We start from the raw sequence: 19,615 nt of genomic DNA, 5'->3' as shown, positions 1-19,615 counted from the left end.
ATCTTAATTTTATCCTTAAATTAGCTCAACACCTACTGGCTATTTCCAGTCCAAAAAATAATTTGTCTTGTAGCTGTGACCTAAATTTAATACAAAGTCTAAAACTTCCCCTGCCACTTTTGCAAGAGCACTTACATCTAAGATTTTATCAGTTTCCTTTGGAAATGGAGGAAATTAAATGCTCATGATTTTCTTCAAAATCTACATTGCAACTTATCAGAAAGCACATTCCAGGTCAACTACTAAGAGTTTCTTGTATGAATTATCCTTTCCTTCCTTGGATCTAACTTGATTGATTCCCAGTCCCCAGGTGCTATACGACCCCCTATGAGTTTAACGCTTCTCCCTGATTAAAATAAACAAAGAATATTTGTGTGATTACAAAGAAGTTCAACTGCACAAAGGGTATTATTTAGTAAACATATGCAACAACCAGCAAAGGGCTAATAACCCCTTCTCCTATATACATTAATAAAGTTAAAAAGTGAAACTTCTGTTTTTCTTTTTGGGCCACCCTACTTTGGTGGGATACGGATGGTTTGTAGAATGTTGATGATATGCAACAACTGATAATATTTACAGGGGGAGTGCTAAACCCATAGGGGCCATAGTGTGTCTAAGGTAATGGAAGGCATTCAGGTTCAATTCATGGAATTTGAGCACTGGTCAAATTCCCTAAATCAAGAGCCCTTCACCAATATCAAAGAACCCACCTAGAAGGATCAACAACTGGTAAGTTCTACAGTCAGGAATTCAGAATTTTACCTTCTCTGTAGATTCCATTACTGTGATCATTCAGTTGCAAATGATGTTAAGAGGATATTTCAGGAAATGATGATGGACCAGTTGACCACCTTCCATGAGCTGCATGATAACACCCCTGCACAGAACAAAGATTGAATTTATATAATGGATGGCATCATGTTGAGTGAAAAATATATTATCAAATTAAAGTTCTGATTGCTTACCTTTAAATTAAAATCAGCAGTGACCAGATTTCTCCTCTGAAGGAATCCCTTCAGATAAGCTGCGAGTGGTAAATCTCAGCCTAGATATGAAAGAATGGGTCTATGCACTGTACAGCATATGAAAAAAATCCTGCAACACGCAGCGCACAAGAAAAAAACTGCAACACTGTTTTCAGTTTAAAAAAGCGACTTTGCAGCGTATTTTCACATGGATTTTATGGGTATGAGTTTGAAAGCAGGAGTTGTAACCCTTAAAGTGTTAAGCACTGAGGACCCAAGAAAGTCCTTCCACTAAGATGATGCTTCACTCTACCAGCAAGGAATCACCAACTCTACCTACTCCTATAAATACCTGGTCTCTTATTCCTTTGCATCTGCTGATGAGGACATCAACTGGATTGAAATATATAACCATTACATTTGTTTTTGTCTCGTGGGTTTTCTCTCATCTCTTCCATATGTCCATTTCTTAGCATTGAGTTTTTATTACCAATCAGAATTTGCTTCCCAATATTTTAGTATAGCTAGATCCAATGTTCTATTAGGATATACAAAGGGTTAAAAAAAACACCAGTAAGAAATAAAGTAAAATATTTATTTGTACCTGCATTTTTTAGTACTGGTTCAATTCTTAACTAAAAACTGGAGTGTAAACCGAAGACTATTAAGAGTGGCATATTCCTGACAAACAACATAAATGATTAAGAGCATCGTTTATCAAACAATCACTCACAGCAAAACATGTTCTTACACTGCATAACCATCTCATGTTCCCATTCACCCTTCTTATCAACCACTTTTCATGTCCGCTACTTTTCTTGAGACATTCTCCACTGTAACAGTTCAATATTTTAGAGCATGCGTACTGTGCTGTTGCTACACACACTTCAGAAAATTGCCATTTTTACTGCACTACAAATTTAGCATTAATTTAAATGTATTTATTACATTGGCCCATCTCTAACTTCAAACACAACTCATTCATAAAATAATATTTTGTGTCATCTGCTTTAAATTTTGGATATTACATTTGAAAGAACACTCATTAAAATATATATATTCTGCTACCTTTATACACTATGTGAAAATCACTTATTGGACACAAATATTTAATTATTTTTTAAATATGAACATGAAATTTTACAACAAAAATATACAAATATATTCTAAAATTTGATATACATAATCCTAAGAAGCATTTGAAGACTTTTCTCCTTAAAAAGGAGGAATGCAAGAGGAAACAGGAATCATTTAGGAGTGAGGAAAGGGAGAGAAATAGGGGTTAAAAATGAAGAGTGCAAATGAAAGATAAGGAATGTGAGAGGGAAGGAAGGGAGCAGTATACAATAGTGGTGAGAGGGAGACAACTGGGAGGGCAGCAGTGCAGTGAGGTGATTATGGAGAGTGGTAGTACTGGCAGTACGGGCAGAGTTAGTGATAAGAGTGAAGTAAGATGGTAGCAGGTGTGAAAGGAGAGAGAATAAAAATAAAAAGTTAAGAGAAAAGGAATTAGAGAAAAACAACAAAAGCATAAATAATAATGATAGGAGGGAACACCAAAAATAAAATAAAAGAGAAAAGTTGAAGGGTGATACAGACATTGTCACATACATACACATTCCTCTCTCTTTCTCTCACACACACTAGCACTCCTCACAGCCAAGATGAAAGTTTCTCATCTAAAAACTTTTCTTACTCTGATTTGCCCAAGGATTATAAAATAAAATGTAATTGAACATAAACATGAAGGTCTAAGATTTGCTATCAATATTTGTTTATAAGAATATAGGATTTACTTCATATAAATTAGTGTTAACCACCAAATAATACCCAATTTTAAGATAAGGCTGTTATCCACACTGTGGGAATTTTACAAGACATTACAAATCTTGAAAGTATCTACTTACATTTTTCATGACTAAATTTACATACTAAAAAGTGCCTCTTACACAAATTACATCTTGAGTACATGTTAGTATCAATACATATAAAAATAAAAATAAAAACTAGAAAACCAAGCACATATTTATTACAGGGATATATTTAGTACTCATTTACCTTGCATTCTTTCTCAAACAGAACATCAAATATCAAAACAGAATGATGAATGTTTTATACCCTGTGGTAGCACAATAAATCTCAATACCAGCATTATGAACTGCAAACCAAGTATAATTAAAATAAATAGCTTTATCGGATAATGATACTGGAAACATATTTGTTTCCAGTATCACTGATGCTTCTGCCTTAAATTTCCATCTAAAATTGATATTTATCAACACATGACTGGAAATTTCAAAGTGTGAATGAGAAACATGTCAATCTAAAAAGGATGGCGAGAAGTTCAGCTGTATGTATCAATAAATGCCCAAACACTTCTTTACTCTTACTTGTCATATCCATTCACTCAATTTAAATCCTATTACAGATGTATACAATGGATGAAATATACAGTCAATTAATTCAGAGTGAAGATTTTCTTAAAGCAAGTTATTGACATAGGAGAACTTTAGATATTGAGCAGTATACTCTATTTCTGGGCTGCTGTAAATTGTATGGTTTAGATGGGCATGAAAGTCTAACATGTTAATCACAGAAGTCAAAAGTCTCAAGCTAGTAATGCATCCTAATGAAATCATGATGGAATTTTAAAGAAATGTGAGAAAGCAACATTCTAAACAGCCTTGGGTATGGTATCCATAAAGCAGCTGTTTCTGGCACAATGAAAATTTTAAAGAGCATTATAAAAAAAATTATGGAGAAGTAGAAGAAAAGCATGTGCTACCACTATTAAGGTACGTCATGGCATAAAGTGGAACATGTTTTTAAACTTCAAATGTATGAACACTGTGTTGAATTCTATCTACAACAGGATGTATTATATGCTGTGAAGGAAGATAAAGACTGGGCACACACTAACAGCTGAACCCTCATTATTATTGTCTTTAGTGTGGATAATTCCAAATGAAGAGACCTGACCCCAAAGGTAATCCAAGAGACCAACGATGCCTATAAACATTTTTGCCACCATTAATAAATTTTCTTAATTAGCTATACAAAAATGAGACTTGTCTGTACAAAATTTGGACAGTAACTGTGGTGCACAATGAAGACCACTAGGCCTGGGAGGCAAACTACAGAGGGCCAGCATGGTTTAACACAGGTCATGAGCAAAAGCTCGAGCTGAGAGCCCTCTGTTCCTTTGGTGAACTTACACACTCCACCATTTCCCTATGAGAGAATAATGCAAGCAATGTCACTTGCATCCCTATTCCGATTCTAATACACCATTCTCCACTACTGGTACTGTGTTCGCCTCTCCTCCTCCTCCAACCTCCTCTTCACCATCAGTTCTGGTCCGTTTCCTTGGTGGTAAACCCTCAGTCTCACTAATAAACTCCTCCCCTACGTCTAAACCCCCATCAGTCATTTCTGCCCCATCATCAATTTCACTCTGCGTCCGTTTACGGCCATTGGTTAGTGGAATTGCTGCTGTTGGGTCCAGAACTGAGGATTCACTATTTATTTGAGGCTCATCGTGTGACGTATCTCCATTGGGCTGTGGTACCAATGTTATTTCTTCTGTCCGTTCTACCTCATTATTTAATTCACTGCCTCCTTCTGAAATTACCTGGGCACTACTGTCCTCAACTGGTTGAGGGTCTGGGGTTTGAGTGAGTGCTAACTGAGCATTCAGTTGAGCAATGCGCTCCTTAGCCTGCCGCAGTTGCTGCTGGAGGTAGTAAATGGTCCCCTGCATGCCTTCTGTATCTTCATCCATCTCCAGCAAAAACTCATCCAATTCTGGAAAGTTCACAAAAAAAGTATTATCAAACTACATTAACTTTTCCCATCTACACTAAAATAATCTCCATGCCATAATTTAGATTCATAGAAGAACAGAGCTAAGCAAACTAATTTTTTTATAACATGTCGGCCATTTCCCACCGAGGCAGGATGACCCAAACAGAAAGAAAAAATTTTCATCATTATTCAACCCTTCACCATCACTCATACATAATCACTGTCTTTGCAGAGGTGCTCAGATACGACAGTTTAGATGTCCCTCCAAACCGCCAATATCCCAAACTACTCCTTTAAAGTGCAGGCACTGTACTTCTATCTTCTAGGACTTAAGTCCAGCTAACCAGTTTTCCTGAATCCCTTCACAAAATATTACCCTGCTCACAATCCAACAGCTCATCAGGTCCCAAAAACCATTCGTCTCCATTCACTCCTGTCTAACACGCTCAAGCATACTTGCTGAAAGTCCAAGCCCCTCGCCCACAAAACCTCCTTTAACCCCTCCCTCCAACCTTTTCGAGGGCAATCCCTACCCCGCCTTCCTTCCCCTACAGATTTATACGCTCTCCAATGTGCTTTGTTCCAAACTACCTGTGGAAGCTAAGAACTAAAAATACAAGTGTGTTTATGGATTAAATTTTAACGAGAACATTTATTTTTTATTAACACACTGGCCGATTCCCACCAAGGCAGGGTGGCCCAAAAAAGAAAAACTTTCATCATCATTCACTCCATCACTGTCTTGCCAGTGGGGTGCTTTACACTAGTTATAAAACTGCAACATTAACATCCCTTCTTCAGAGTGCAGACACTGTACTTCCCATCTCTAGGACTCAAGTCCGGCCTGCCGGTTTCCCTGAATCCCTTAATAAATGTTCTGAGAAAATCCTGAATGTATGTGTTGGCTAAAAAAATTAAGTTGTCATATTTTTCACTCATTTCACTCGAGATTACTTAAGAGCGCTATACTTTTCCTGAGAACCAAGGAAAAGATACAAATGTGGTTTTGGAATGAAAAATGGGGCACAACAATTCTTCCTTGTAAAGAGCATAAGCAAAGACTGTATAACTATGTAATTTACCCAGTATACACAGGGTACAAAATCCTTCCACTAATGATATCACAACCTGCAGATGCAGAGGCTGCATTTCTGCAATAATTTCAGTAGTGTATATATTGTTTCTGAAGAAATGACATCATAAATATCACTGGCAGGTAGACAAAAACACGTGACCTGCCCATCCCAACTGCAAATGTTGTGTGTATGGATGGCTATTTTCTGGTGTTAAATAATTTTTGTACATTTGTAAGTTAATATCCTGTCATATATTTGCTTTTCTAAACCTTTAGTTTTCCTTAAAAAACAGTCTGCAATTTTAAGGCCTCATTCATCAATGCCTCAGTAATGTTCTAAAATCTTGAAACCAACTAAATGCTAAATGAGGTATTCCTTTCTCATTACAAATTCTTGAATTCATAATTGAATTAAAGTAGGGGAATAAAATTTAGAATTTTTAATGTTCTAAAAAAAAACTTAAATAAAATATTTTCTGAATGTTTTAATTTTGAATATTCTCTCTCAAGAATGTACATAAAACTAATTTATGAATAACAGAAATTGGAATATTCTTATTCAGCAAATTCTAAATAGAGAAACTGGAACACTCTCTTGTCAGAAGAATGAAAAACTGGGAAATCTTCATTTTCTATTAGTCAGACTGTAAAGTAGTACCTACAGACACAAGAGCTACCATATTCTTAAATTGCAATCCTCCAACATTTCTCTGGCTCAATTTTTTCCCATACTGAAATCTTTCTTATTCCAGTAATTATTTCTTACAAATGTTAATAATAACTGAATCAGAGTAATACATTATATAAAGATAGTCACTGAAATCCAAATAAACAAAATTTGTACTACAAACTGAATTTTGTATTACTCAGCTTCTACTTTCATGTAACCTCTAGGACTGTAACTCCCACAAATTTGTTGGGAAACTGTACATAAAGAATTATATACCATATATACTTATGTACTGAATGAGGCTTTAAGATAAAAATTTCTCAGCAAAAAAGTAGGTGGCCAACCAATTCATGAGTAATGCTGCTGAGAGGTTGAAATCTCTACATGCTGAAGGCTTACTGCACCAGATTGCTTCTTTGGTGCACCAAGGACAAAATGACACTCAGTAACCACATTGTGCCTTATATACACAAATCAATTTGATAACATCCAAGTTGGTAGATGAATTTGGGAGGGTATGTAAAAGAAGGAAATTAAGAGAGAACATAGGAAAGAGAAAGATGATAAGAATAACAAAAAATTTAGATAATGAAAGATTAGGTATCAGATTGGAAGGAGGGAGTATGGAGGAAGTGAATGTCCTCAGATATTTGGGATGATTCTGAGAGATGAGGTGAACTACAGAATTAACAAAGAAAAAAAGGTGAATGGTACATCGAGGAATTGATGGAGACAAAAATGGTACGTATCAGAGTACAGTGGTACCAATACTGTCGTATGGGTGTGAAACATGGGTTTTAAACGTTGCAGTGAGGAGGTGGCTCGAGCCAGTGGAGATGTCGTGTTTGAGGGCAATGTGTGGTGCGAGTGTTATGCAGAGAATTTGGAGTTATGTAATTACGAGGAGGTGGGCTTACCAAAAGTATTATTCAGAGGACTGATTAGGGGTTACCGAGATGTTTTGGACATTTAGAGAGGATGGAGAAAAATAGGATGATTAAGGTGTATAAATCGGGGATGGAAGGGAGGAGGGGTAAGGGTCAGAAAAGATTGGAGAGAGAGGATACATGAGGTTTTGTGTGATATGGGTTTGGGTATCCAACAGGCTTAAGTGAGTGTGTTAGATAGGGGAGAGTGACCCCAAGTGGTATTTATGATTTGACATGCTGATAAGAGTGTGAGCAAGGAAGCAAGTTAGGTGGATTTGAGTCATGGAGGTGGAAAGTACAGAGCCTGAATTCTGGAGGAGGAATTGAAAGTTGTGGTTTGGAGGGCCATCTGAACTAACTGTGACATCACCTCACTTCTGGCAGAACAGTGAAAGTGTTTTTCTCTTTGTTGGGTCCCCCTACCTCAGTGGGAGATGACTGGTGTGTTAAAAAAAAAAATCTACCTTTGTCACAAATGTTATGAAGTTTTTGGAACTATTTTTACACTTTCAGAACTTTTGCTTTACATTTCTGGCTGAACCACTTTTAGTAAAAAAAAATGCAGGGGTTGGCCCATACACAGGGTCATATTATACTCAAGCATATGCAGTACAGTTTTAACTTTGAGGTTGTTATTATCCATATTGTAAATATCTTAAGGGTTGAGAGTTAGTCTCACTCCTAAATTTATAGGAAAAATTAAATTAACAAATCTTGAAGTAAAATACACAGTAATTGAAATTTTTTTTAAACTTATTCAAGCCAGAAAAAAGTTATTTATCTAATAATACAGCAGAACATTAAAATAAAGTCAGTCAATAACATACGAAGCCCCAACAACTACTGTAAGTTACCCTTGAATTAACGAGTTTGGATTAAATTTATATAATGCTCCTTTCTAAACATTATGACACTCATTGAATGAGATACAATACATGATTAAAAAATACAAATCAGAACATTAAATGCAAAATGCCAAACAAATATATGCAAATAAAGCTCACCTGACTGAGATTTCTTAAGTTCTTCACTAAAATTTCTTTGTAGTGCCAGTTCACCTTCTAACTTGGCAAGACGACCAGAAGTAATCATGCGGCCAAGTTCCTCATTCTCTTTAATCAACAAGCGACATTTGGCCATCAACTGTTTTCCCGTGTTACTGTTGAAGAAAAAAAAAAATTATGTCACATAATGACTATCTCAGCCTAGCTTAACATAATCCAGTTAATTATAAACCTTCAGTGGTCACAACAAATAGTGTACACAGTGTAAAATGATTTCTTACTGACTGTCCAAACATATATAAAAAAAATTCTACCCATGTTAAATATGGTAATGATTCTAGGGATCACCATCATCTTCGATCAACTATTCTCAACTGAAAAGGAAATATTACAAGAATAAGTACAATTCAGAAACCTAAAAATGTTAAATATATACTGAAAGTAGGAGGTTTGAAGAATTATTTGTATTCTTACATGTTCATGAGATGCAATGAATTATTGGTATTATTATATTTACAAGAAAGTGTTAAGCCCAAATGGGTTATACAGAACAAAAAAATGGGAGAGATAATGGCAATAATAATAACATAATCCAATTAATCATAAACCCAAAAAGATCATACAAGCTTGTAGGGAGGAATGTGCTAAAGGAGAAATATGCAGAATTTAGGAGGGAATAAAGGGCAGGGGTGTTTCAAGAGTTCCGGTTAGTGGGGGTAGTGGAGAGTGCAAGATGTAAAATAAAATCACAGCTGGTGCAATAAGTTAGTTTCTGTTAAAAAGTCAGGTAGAGAGTTTACATTAAAGGTGGGACTTTCAGTGAAGTCAGTTAAGAGTATGTTGGGGCAGTGGGGAAGTTAGAAGTGAATTCTGCATGCCTGCTGATAGACGGGACAATCTATTAAGATATGGTGACTTCATAATGCAATTTGGCAGTCCTTGCAGAGCAGTGCTTATAGTTTTTCCACAAGGTATCCATGAGAGAGGTGTGTGACCAATACGTAGGCAGGAGAATGCAGTCTCCCAAACATGACAGTTGTGGGAAGATGGCGGCCAAAAATTCGAACATAATTTGACAGAAAGCAACTGACTGTGGAAGACCATTGTTGCTTGTGGTTGAGAAGTTGTCGAGAGATTGCTAAAAAAAAGTCAGAGAAAAAAGACCAGTGTGAAATTGGGAGGTCATGAACATGTGTCTGCCTGTTGTTACTCTGAACATCGTGTCCAGGAATCCGGGAAAAAGAAAAAATGTTTTTGGTGTTCACTAGAAATGCAGAATAACCAATGCTGTATATGAAGAATGATGGGCTGAGGGGATTCAAATTTTTGCATACCTTGTAATGTATTGTAGGAGTCTGAAACAATTATGAATGACATGGTAGACAACAATGCAATGTGCATGATGGCCATGAGAATTGCATACAATTTAGATGAAAATAACTTTGGCCAAGACTAGTAAATGACCCTGGACAATTTTATCAGGAAAAAATTGCTGTATAGCCAACACTACCAAGGGATTTTGAACCATCGGTATGCACTTAATAGCACAGCCCGGATCTGCCAGGCTGTGGTTCATATGTTGGTCTATGTGCAGCCAGCAGTAACAGCCTGGTTGATCAGGCCTTGATCCACCGGGAGGCCCGGTTGTGGACTGAGCTGCGGGGGCACTGAACCCTGGAATACCCTCAGGCAGAGACTCCAGAAGTGATCAAGAAAAGGTATGAAGTTACAGCAGCAAAGTGAGCTTTTGCATATAGAAAAGGGGAAGTGCAAACATGAATCATTGGGCCTTCCCAAGGAAGAAGAAAAAGTTTGTTGCAGGGTGGATGTAAAGGGGAGATAAATTAAGGGAAGTCAATAGAGAACAAAGATGGAGAGGAAAGAGGCAAAGTAAATAGGGAAGATGATTAAATGAAGAAGTTCTACTAACATCAGTTACCATCCTATAAGTGGAAGGATCATGGTCATGAAAGCAGACAAAACAACAAAGACAATGGACATCATACTGATCTTGGAAAGAGGGGACATTTACCTCTGCACATAGGCTCTCAACTGGGGAAAAATATAAAGCCCTGAGATACAAACATAACCCTTTATGATGACTGGGATCAAGTTTAGAAAGAGTAATGAGGGAGGCTGAAGAATACAGATGGTCACCATAGTCCAACTGTGATGAAATGAACACACACAGAAAAGGGCTCATCTATGAGCCCCCAAGCAGCTTTCTGGGAGATAATGCGAGGCATCCAGGGTATTCATCAATCAAACAATAGACCAAGAAATTTGACCATGTCTTATTCAGGGATCATACAAATACAAACCAGTATGAGGGGCAACAGGATGCTTTATGAGATGCATTTTAGCAACAGTAAATACAAACCCATCAGAGATGGCCCAGTGGGAAGCATGATCAAGAAAGAAAAAGACCAGCAATCCAGCCCTAGTGAAACACATTTAACAGGTTTTCGTTTCACAACCACATGACAGGATGGTAGCACAGCACTTGTCACTAAAGTTTACCAAATTTAGGCAGCTGGTATACTTTAATTTCAAAAGTAATATCCTACCCTGGTAGGGGTTTGAGCAAGATAAAAAGATATGCTGGACTGGAAACTCAGTGATTCATCTCAAGATTCCCTATGGATACAAATTGAAATCACTAGAAAGGGTAAAAAGTAAACAATGGAAAAAACATCATTATGTAAGACAAAGAGATATGAATACTTGGTAATGTAAACATGGAACAGAAACGAGGAGAGACGAAGAAAAAGTGAATTATCTAAGGTATTACTTCTTATTCCTCCCAAAATCTTCAAAATGTTTTCATATAATAAATACACTTTAAGAAACATTTTAAGCACTGAACCAAAAATTCTGCCTAATTATTTAAACGATCATCAAAGTGAGGCAGATACCACTTGCTTATGGTGAGGAACAAGAATATAAAAAGGAATGAAGTTTGCCCTAAGCAAATGATGATGAGGCAAATTATTAAGAAAATACGGATTTGCTTGGTATAAATGCGTAAGTCCTGATTCATTCTGACTCAAACTTAATATTTTTTCAATTAAATTATTTATAGTAAATACATTAAAGCATCACCTCCATACTACATTTAAAATGACATATGTTAAAAATTTATTGGAATGCAACCAACTGAATACATTTTTAACAAGCAGAACTGTCAAAAACCATTCCATGATGATGCTGTCACATCAAAAGAAATTCATCATTTATATCTTCCATTTTAAACTGTTACAATGACTAAATGACTACAGCCAGCTCATGGTAAACTTGAAAATCTAACTTCATCAGTAAAAAAACTGGGTTTTCTGTCCTTAAAAAAAGTACGTACTGTGCTAACACATAATGTATGAAGATTCAAGGCTTTCATTAGAAGTTAGTGATAGCTTAAAACTGGCATACATACCCAGGAACCACTGTATGTACATTCAGAGGGGTGTCTGCATGTATAATTTTGACCTAATGCCTGCACTTATTACTTGTTTTTGGGGGTCATTCATTGGTTTTCAGTACAAAATATGTTAAGAATAGATAAAATAAATATGGAAGCACAGCCAAATGAGATGCCATTGCTATCTCATCCATCTAGTTACTTTCACGAAGCACCTATCTACTGTCTTGTACTGAGACTACTGCCACTTGCAGCTATTTCTCCCACGATAACCAAATCAAAATGCTGAATTCTGCAAGCATTCAGAGATCTGTTATTGGGCCTTCAATATAATGCATGGAAATACAGTATTTGGTAGACTGGAGACTTGAGATATTCTGGAAGGATTTTATACACATTAAACCTCTTAACATGCAAGGAATGTCTTTTGTAATATTAGGCATTGGTTTTCTTCATAAGAAGAAAAGTTCATATGCAAAAGTATTTAATAATGTATTTCAGATTCTGTGTATAATTATATAATATATATATATATATATATATATATATATATATATATATATATATATATATATATATATATATATATATATATATATATATATATATGTATGTATGTATGTATATATGTGTATATATATATATATGTGTATATATATATATATATATATATATATATATATATATATATATATATATATATATATATATATATATATATATATATATATATATATATATATATATTATATATATATATATAAAAGGCACAAAGCCAGTAATGGTTCTGGGATCACTGCCCCTATGGCCTCCAAAATTGTAAAGGAAACTTTTCAGGGTTAAGATTATAATCATGGGGGAAGCACTAAACCCTTAGGGATCATACAGCACTGCAGTGTTAGGAACTATTAGTAAACACGTCAGACAATAAACTTAAATGTATACTGAATACAAGTGGAAGTTTGTTTTCTTATGTATTCATGAGACAGAAAGAACTATCAATCCTGCCAGAGAAGAAAATGTTTCAACAGGCTTTAGTTTCCCTGGGTGGTTGTCTACCAACTCTCTGCCTTTGATAGATAGTATACCTTATTTTTTGGAACAAATGCCTAGATGTCAGATGTAATGAGGATTATGCATTCATTAATTTATGAATTTAGAACTATTAGATTTCCCTCAAGATAATGTGTCATTTCCCAATGATCAATCGCAGTAATGCACAAAAATAATCTTAATTTACTTTGATATTCATTAAATATTAAATCTGCCTAGTAATTAATTAGATGACAGATGTACAAATAAAAAAAAAAAAAAAAAAAAAATATTTATATATGGCCGTTTGGTGGGATATGTTGTGTATCTCTATACGTATATGCTTCTAAACTGTTGTATTCTGGGCACCTCTGCAAAAGCAGTGATAATGTGTGAGTGTGGTGAAAGTGTTGAATGATGATGAAAGTATTTTCTTTTTGGGGATTTTCTTTCTTTTTTTGGGTCACCCTGCCTGGGTGGGAGACGACCGACTTGTTGAAAAAAAAAAAAAAAAAAGAATGAGAGAATCAAAATATACAGAATTACTCTATTAGGATTATAATGAATAACTTACAATTTGGATGAACAGTAACAACACTATAACTGTATGAAAGCAATAAATACAAGAACTGAATGATTAAGAGTATGAATAATAAGCAGATACTTCAAGGACAACCACAGCTGAATCTACAACCTTGACAGATTACTTCAATTACTTGAATATTAAACTGTACAGAAATACTTTGGTAACTTTGGTTGAGCTTTCACACAGTAATGACAACTGTGAAGGCTGTTAAGTTGTAAAGAACCATACTCGATTAACTTCACTTATGATGACCCATTGAAAAAGTTTTATAACTGTGGCATACCCAGATATTGAAATTCCTGTGTGGGGGAAGGGAGGAGAGGATTTTGAAAATTAAAAAAAAAAAATTTCTTACAGATTGAAAGAGTATTTTATGAATTGAATAAGACTAAAATGCACAGAATCTCATTAAAAAAACTTAAAAAATTATTGATTGTCTGCAACAGAGGTGTAAGTGCACCAGCAATATATAAGTTTTACAATTTATTGTAAAACATAAATATTGTTTTTAGCTTTAAACACTATGTACACTACTTCTGTATGATGCTAGATGTGTTTCAAGGTGTTTTAGTACCTCAAACATTGGGGAAAAGCATGATACTGATCCACATAGAATGTACAATATAATTTAAAGAAAATAATTGTTTTTTTATTTTTTTACTACTTGTTTAAAGATGCAATACTCCTCCTAGGTTAATTATTTATGTTATACAGTATATTTAAGAGTATATAAACATAATGTAATTACTATGTCTATGACTGTGTGCCTTTCAGACCACTGTAAAAGGAGGAAATCTTATGATATTACAGTGGTTTCAATGTGTAATACTCATTGGTTATCCTAGGTTAAATCTACAGTGTGCTTACTGGCTGAATTCCACTGTATCATGAAATTGTAATTAATTTGGTATAAATCTTCTTGCTGGCACTTGCACACACTGTTTGCTGGTGGGAGAAGCTGATGGTGAAACAACAACAGCTGGTTTCCTATGTTTACTTATACCATGGGTGGGGATAGAACCCGCGATCGCGGGTTCTATCCCCACCCATGGTATGGTTTGTTTGCAATCATGTCATTACGATTTCGTGAGTTATGTTTACTTATGCTAGTTAGGTAGTGTTACCCCATGATATATTGCATGGACCTGCCTGGAGATTTTTTTTTTTTTTTTTGAAGGCATGAGGAGGTCGTAGGAGACCAAAAAACTTGAACTGATGTCAAAAATATTGGCAGGTGGTGTATTTGAAAGCACTAAAATTAATTGCAAATACTACTATTATGCTCGACATATAGTCATCACCTGTATACTAGTATGTTGGACACAGTTAAAAGGTTCACAGGAGGTTCATAATACAGTATGCTATTTGGTTAAAAATTAATCTGATAAATGTATCAAGTCAATAAGCTACAAAAGAAAAAAAAAGTTTCATAATCTAACTAAGCATTATTTGACAAATCTTTCTGGAAAGTTTTAAATTAATCATCAATGCTTACATTACATCTTTTCCGATCACAAAAAAATTCATCTAATGCCTACTGCTGATTAGGAATGATTTTATTTATAGGCCTAAATGGGTTGAAATTGGAGGAAAAACAAATTTCATATATGGTGTATTAATTCCACCAGGTTAAAAGTGGAATAGCCTAGGGAAAAAGTCTTGCCAAATACTGCAATATCTTCAGCTCTCTAACATTCCCTTCATAATGACATCCACATAATCATCCCTTTGTACTTGCCTATACTGTCCTGCACCTGATCCAAATCACTCCATTCAAAATTAACACTTTTTTTAGTTATTTTATCTAAATGTGCTAACATGTTCTTAGCACATCATTCACTTCTGACTTGCAACTAAGTTCACCAATTTAACTTATTTACAAGTCCACTTCCTATATATAGTATAATTTCATCCAACCTTTCAGCAATCCCAGTGCATCATGCCTCTTCTTTTACCATACATTCTAACTGAAGGCCCAAAAACAATGCTGTAACACTTACCGACAAATCCAGCATGTTGGTTTGAATATTGCATGAGTGAAGCAACTGCCCTCTGCATGCACTATAAAAAAAAAATTGTGAAAAGAATCAAGAGTGCCTGTGAGTGTGTTGGAAGCATAACAAATAACCAAAACACCATACAGCACTGGAAACAGAAAAAGATAAAGAGAAGGCACATTACATGTATTTACATCTGATAATTATGAAGGCCCTTAAAAGAATTACAAAGTGCAGAAACTTAAACAGTTCCCTATGGAACTATAAGTCACTGAATCTACTACTATTCATATACTCTACCAAAATTTATCTAGAATATGAATGCAGTACTTGGCAATGCAAGCAAGGCATGTCCACCAATATATGTTTCCTCTTAAACCAACACTATCTTATAAATTTTTAAAATAATACACATTTATAATACTTGAAGCAAAAAATTACACCAGTTGTTTAAAAATGAAAAATATACAGAGACTGCTTTCAAGGATACAGTAGGCTAACAAATGCAAAATAAAGCAGTTGTAGCTGTCCTACATAAAGAGTAATTTGGCTGAATATCTTAGTTCTGCTGTCACACTCTTACAAACTATGGGACAATTCTTTAAGGACATCTCCATTCAAACAGTACTGTATATTTATGTTCATGTGAGCTAAGCACATCAACTACTGACTGCCTTAACAATAAGAACACTAGGTCTATTGCTATCCAGAGGTAGAAAATGTCTTATTAGTTTCTATTTAACCAACCTTAACTTTTATGAGCAATGTGCAAAACTTTGCTCCTAAAAATTATTAGCATAGTACAGTATAAGGATTTTATCCATTTAGCCGTAAATATATAGTATACATTAATTGCAGTAAACTTCTGGTTTTTTCTTAGTTAGGCTTGGGTGAGGTACCAACCAAATCAGGTCACACCTGCAGATTACTCTTTAAAAACACCAGACTCGGCAACCTAACCAACATTTTTTTTTTTCAACAATTCGGCCGTCTCCCACCGAGGGAGGGTGACCCAAAAATTAAAGAAAATCCCCAAAAAGAAAATACTTTCATCATCATTCAACACTTTCACCACACTCACACATTATCATTGTTTTTGCAGAGGTGCCCAGAATACAACAGTTTAGAAGTATATATGTACAAAAATACACAATGTATCACTCCAAACTGCCAATATCCCAAACCCCTCCTTTAGAGTGCAGGCATTGTACTCCCCATTTCCAGGACTCAAGTCCAGTTATATAAAATAACCGGTTTCCCTGAATCCCTTCACTAAATATTACCCTGTTCACACTCCCAAGAGATCGTCAGGTCCCAAATACCATTTGTTTCCATTCACTCCTATCTAACACTCTCATGCACGCTTGCTGGAAGTCCAAACCCCTCGCCCACAACACCTCCTTTACCCCCTCCCTCCAATCTTTTCGAGGACGACCCCTACCCCGCCTTCCTTCCTCTACAGATTTATACGCTCTCCATGTCATTCTACTTTGATCCATTCTCTCTAAATGACCAAACCACCTCAACAAACCCTCTTCAGTCCTCTGACTAATACTTTTATTAACTCCACATCTTCTCCTAATTTCCACACTCCGAATTTTCTGCATAATATTTACACCACACATTGCTCTTAGACAGGACATCTCCGCTGCCTCCAACCGCCTCCTCGCTGCAGCATTTACAACCCAAGCTTCACATAAGTGTGTTGGTACCACTACACTTTCATACATTCCCTTCTTTGCCTCCAGTGATTACGTTTTCTATCTCCACATATACCTCAATGTACCACTCGCCTTTTTTCCCTTATCAATTCTATGGTTAACCTCGTCCTTCATAAACCCATCCGCTGACACATCAACTCCTATTATTATTATTATAATCAAAAAGAAGCGCTAAGCCACAAGGACTATACAGCACATCAACTCCTAAATACAGTGGACCCTCAACCAACGATATTAATCCGTATCAAAGAGCTTGTCTTTAGCCGAATTTATCGTTAGCCGAATTTATTTTCCTCATAAGAAATAATGGAAATCCAATTAATCCGTTCCAGACAGCCAAAAGTATTAAAAAAAAAAATAATTTTTTTCATGAAATACACATTTCCCTACAAAGAAAACAATGAGCCATGCACAATAACTACATAAATAAATGCTAAAATGCCACTTACCTTTATTGAAGAGTACTGATGAGTGATGAGACACTGCTTTTCTTGAACACACTGGGATTTTCAGAGTGATACATGAGTAAAAGCTTCACATTGCAATCCCCACTAGCATTACAACAAAACATGAGAGTTAGCCTGTCTTTCACAGGCTTATGTCCTGGGAGTGCCTTCTCCTCCCGAGTAATGTAGGTCCTGTTTGGCATTTTCTTCCAGAACAGGCCTGTTTCGTCACAACTGAACACTTGTTGGGGTTGGAATTTTTAAGCTTCGCCATGCCTTATCACACTGTGTATGCCACTACGATTCTTAAATCTCTCAAACCAACCTTTGCTGGCCTTAAATTCACCAATGTGAGAACTAGTTCCAGGCATTTTTTCCTGTTTACCTGGGTGTTAGTCGACTGTTGTGGGTCACATCCTGGGGGACAAGATTAAGGACCTCAATGGAAATAAGTTACAGTCCTCGATGACGCTCTGACTTTCCTGGGTTATCCTGGGTGGCTAACCCTCTGGGGTTAATTGTTTCTCGGTAATTGTTTCTCATTAAGCCACACCAACAACACTCTCTCCACATCTTTGAGTAGAACAGCTGATGGTGGTGCAGCAGCAGCTGACCGTGGTACAACAGCAGCTGACGGTGGTGCAGCAGCAGCTGACAGTGGTGCAGCAGCAGCAGCTGACCATGGTACAACAGCAGCTGACGGTGGTGCAGCAGCAGCTGACGGTGGTGGTGCAGCAACAGCAGACCATGGTACGATAGTATTTCTCACCTTTTTTACCACAGGACTGGCACTAGAAACTTTCTTTGGGCCCATGGTGGCTTATTTAGCAGTTACAAGCACTAATAGTAATGGAATACAAAATGTATCACATATATGTGTGGAACCGTCCACCCTGGCTTGTAAACACTGGCACACTAGTTGAAGGCAGGGCAGCTGAGGCGCTCAGGCTGAATGGACAGGCCAACGCGTTCAGGACGAATGTTGTTACCCAAGTTTTTCACCGTTGGTCGAGCCAATATTTTTATGCAGAAACGCATCGTTAGGCGATTTTTTCGTTAGACGATGTCAGCGTTGGTCGAGGGTCCACTGTATCTGAAAACATTCACTTCTTCCATACTCCTTCTCTCCAATGTGATGTCCAATTTTTCTTTATCTAAATCATTTGATACCCTCATCACCTTACTCTTATCTATGTTCACTTTGAACTTTCAACAATCACGCACCCCACTTTTCTGTTTTTTACCACAACGGCCATTTCCTGCTAAGGCAGGACAACCCAAAGTCAAAAACACATTTATCATTCCATCACGGAATCAATATAGACAAACATATTCATACTGCACATGCAAGTACATATTCCAGATATCTGCTTGTTCTGAAAAAGTACATCAAAATGTTCGTTGAAATTTACTACTGAATCATAAAATTTCAATCAGATAAAAGGAGAAATAAAATTAAAAATTTATTATTAAATGCTCATAAAAATATGACCACTTGATATTAATGCAACAGTCAAGACTAAATACAGTGGAACCTCATTTTTCGGCTGCTGCGTTTATCGGATAATTCGTATTTAGGCAGGTTTCTCAGCAGAAATTTTGCTCCATATTTCAGCCACTGCCTCGTATATCGGCCGTATTACACGCGTCGGCCCATAATGCCGCACACAGGTTAGTCAGTCTCCCTTCATCTGTCAGCAAGTGAGCATATACTCCGCACATTCATCCAAACATTTCCTTAACCCTTTCAGGGTCCAAGGCCAAAATCTGAAGTGGTGCTCCAGTGTCCAAGAAATTTTGAAAAAAAAAAAAAAAAAAAAAAAAATTTTTTCTTACAGAATTAAAGAGCATATTTTTGTGAAGGTAATAAGACGAAAAAAAAAAAATCTGATCAGTACTTACCGAAATACAGTGCCAAGAAGTTTGTCAAAAATGATGTGGTGGCGGCAACATAGACGAATTCCACAT

At 36.1% G+C, this 19,615-nt stretch overlaps 1 protein-coding gene across 1 annotated transcript in view; it reads right to left on the bottom strand.

Annotated features, from left to right (window-relative positions):
* Positions 1-1,544: 1,544 nt before the first annotated feature.
* Positions 1,545-19,615, bottom strand: part of LOC128696096 (pre-mRNA-splicing regulator WTAP) — a 99,965-nt gene continuing 81,894 nt past the window's right edge. Inside the window, exons 5-6 of the mRNA XM_070095026.1 lie at positions 8,451-8,605; positions 1,545-4,772 (exon numbers count right to left, since the gene is read on the bottom strand). Coding sequence (XP_069951127.1) covers positions 4,237-4,772; positions 8,451-8,605 — 691 coding nt within the window. The 3' untranslated portion in view covers positions 1,545-4,236. The remainder of the gene's footprint in view (positions 4,773-8,450; positions 8,606-19,615) is intronic.

The sequence above is a fragment of the Cherax quadricarinatus genome, chromosome 48, assembly GCF_038502225.1.
Source record: "Cherax quadricarinatus isolate ZL_2023a chromosome 48, ASM3850222v1, whole genome shotgun sequence".
Lineage (NCBI taxonomy): Eukaryota > Metazoa > Arthropoda > Malacostraca > Decapoda > Parastacidae > Cherax > Cherax quadricarinatus.
The sequence above is the reverse complement of the archived record's forward strand: the minus strand, read 5'-3'. Positions and strand labels throughout refer to the sequence as shown.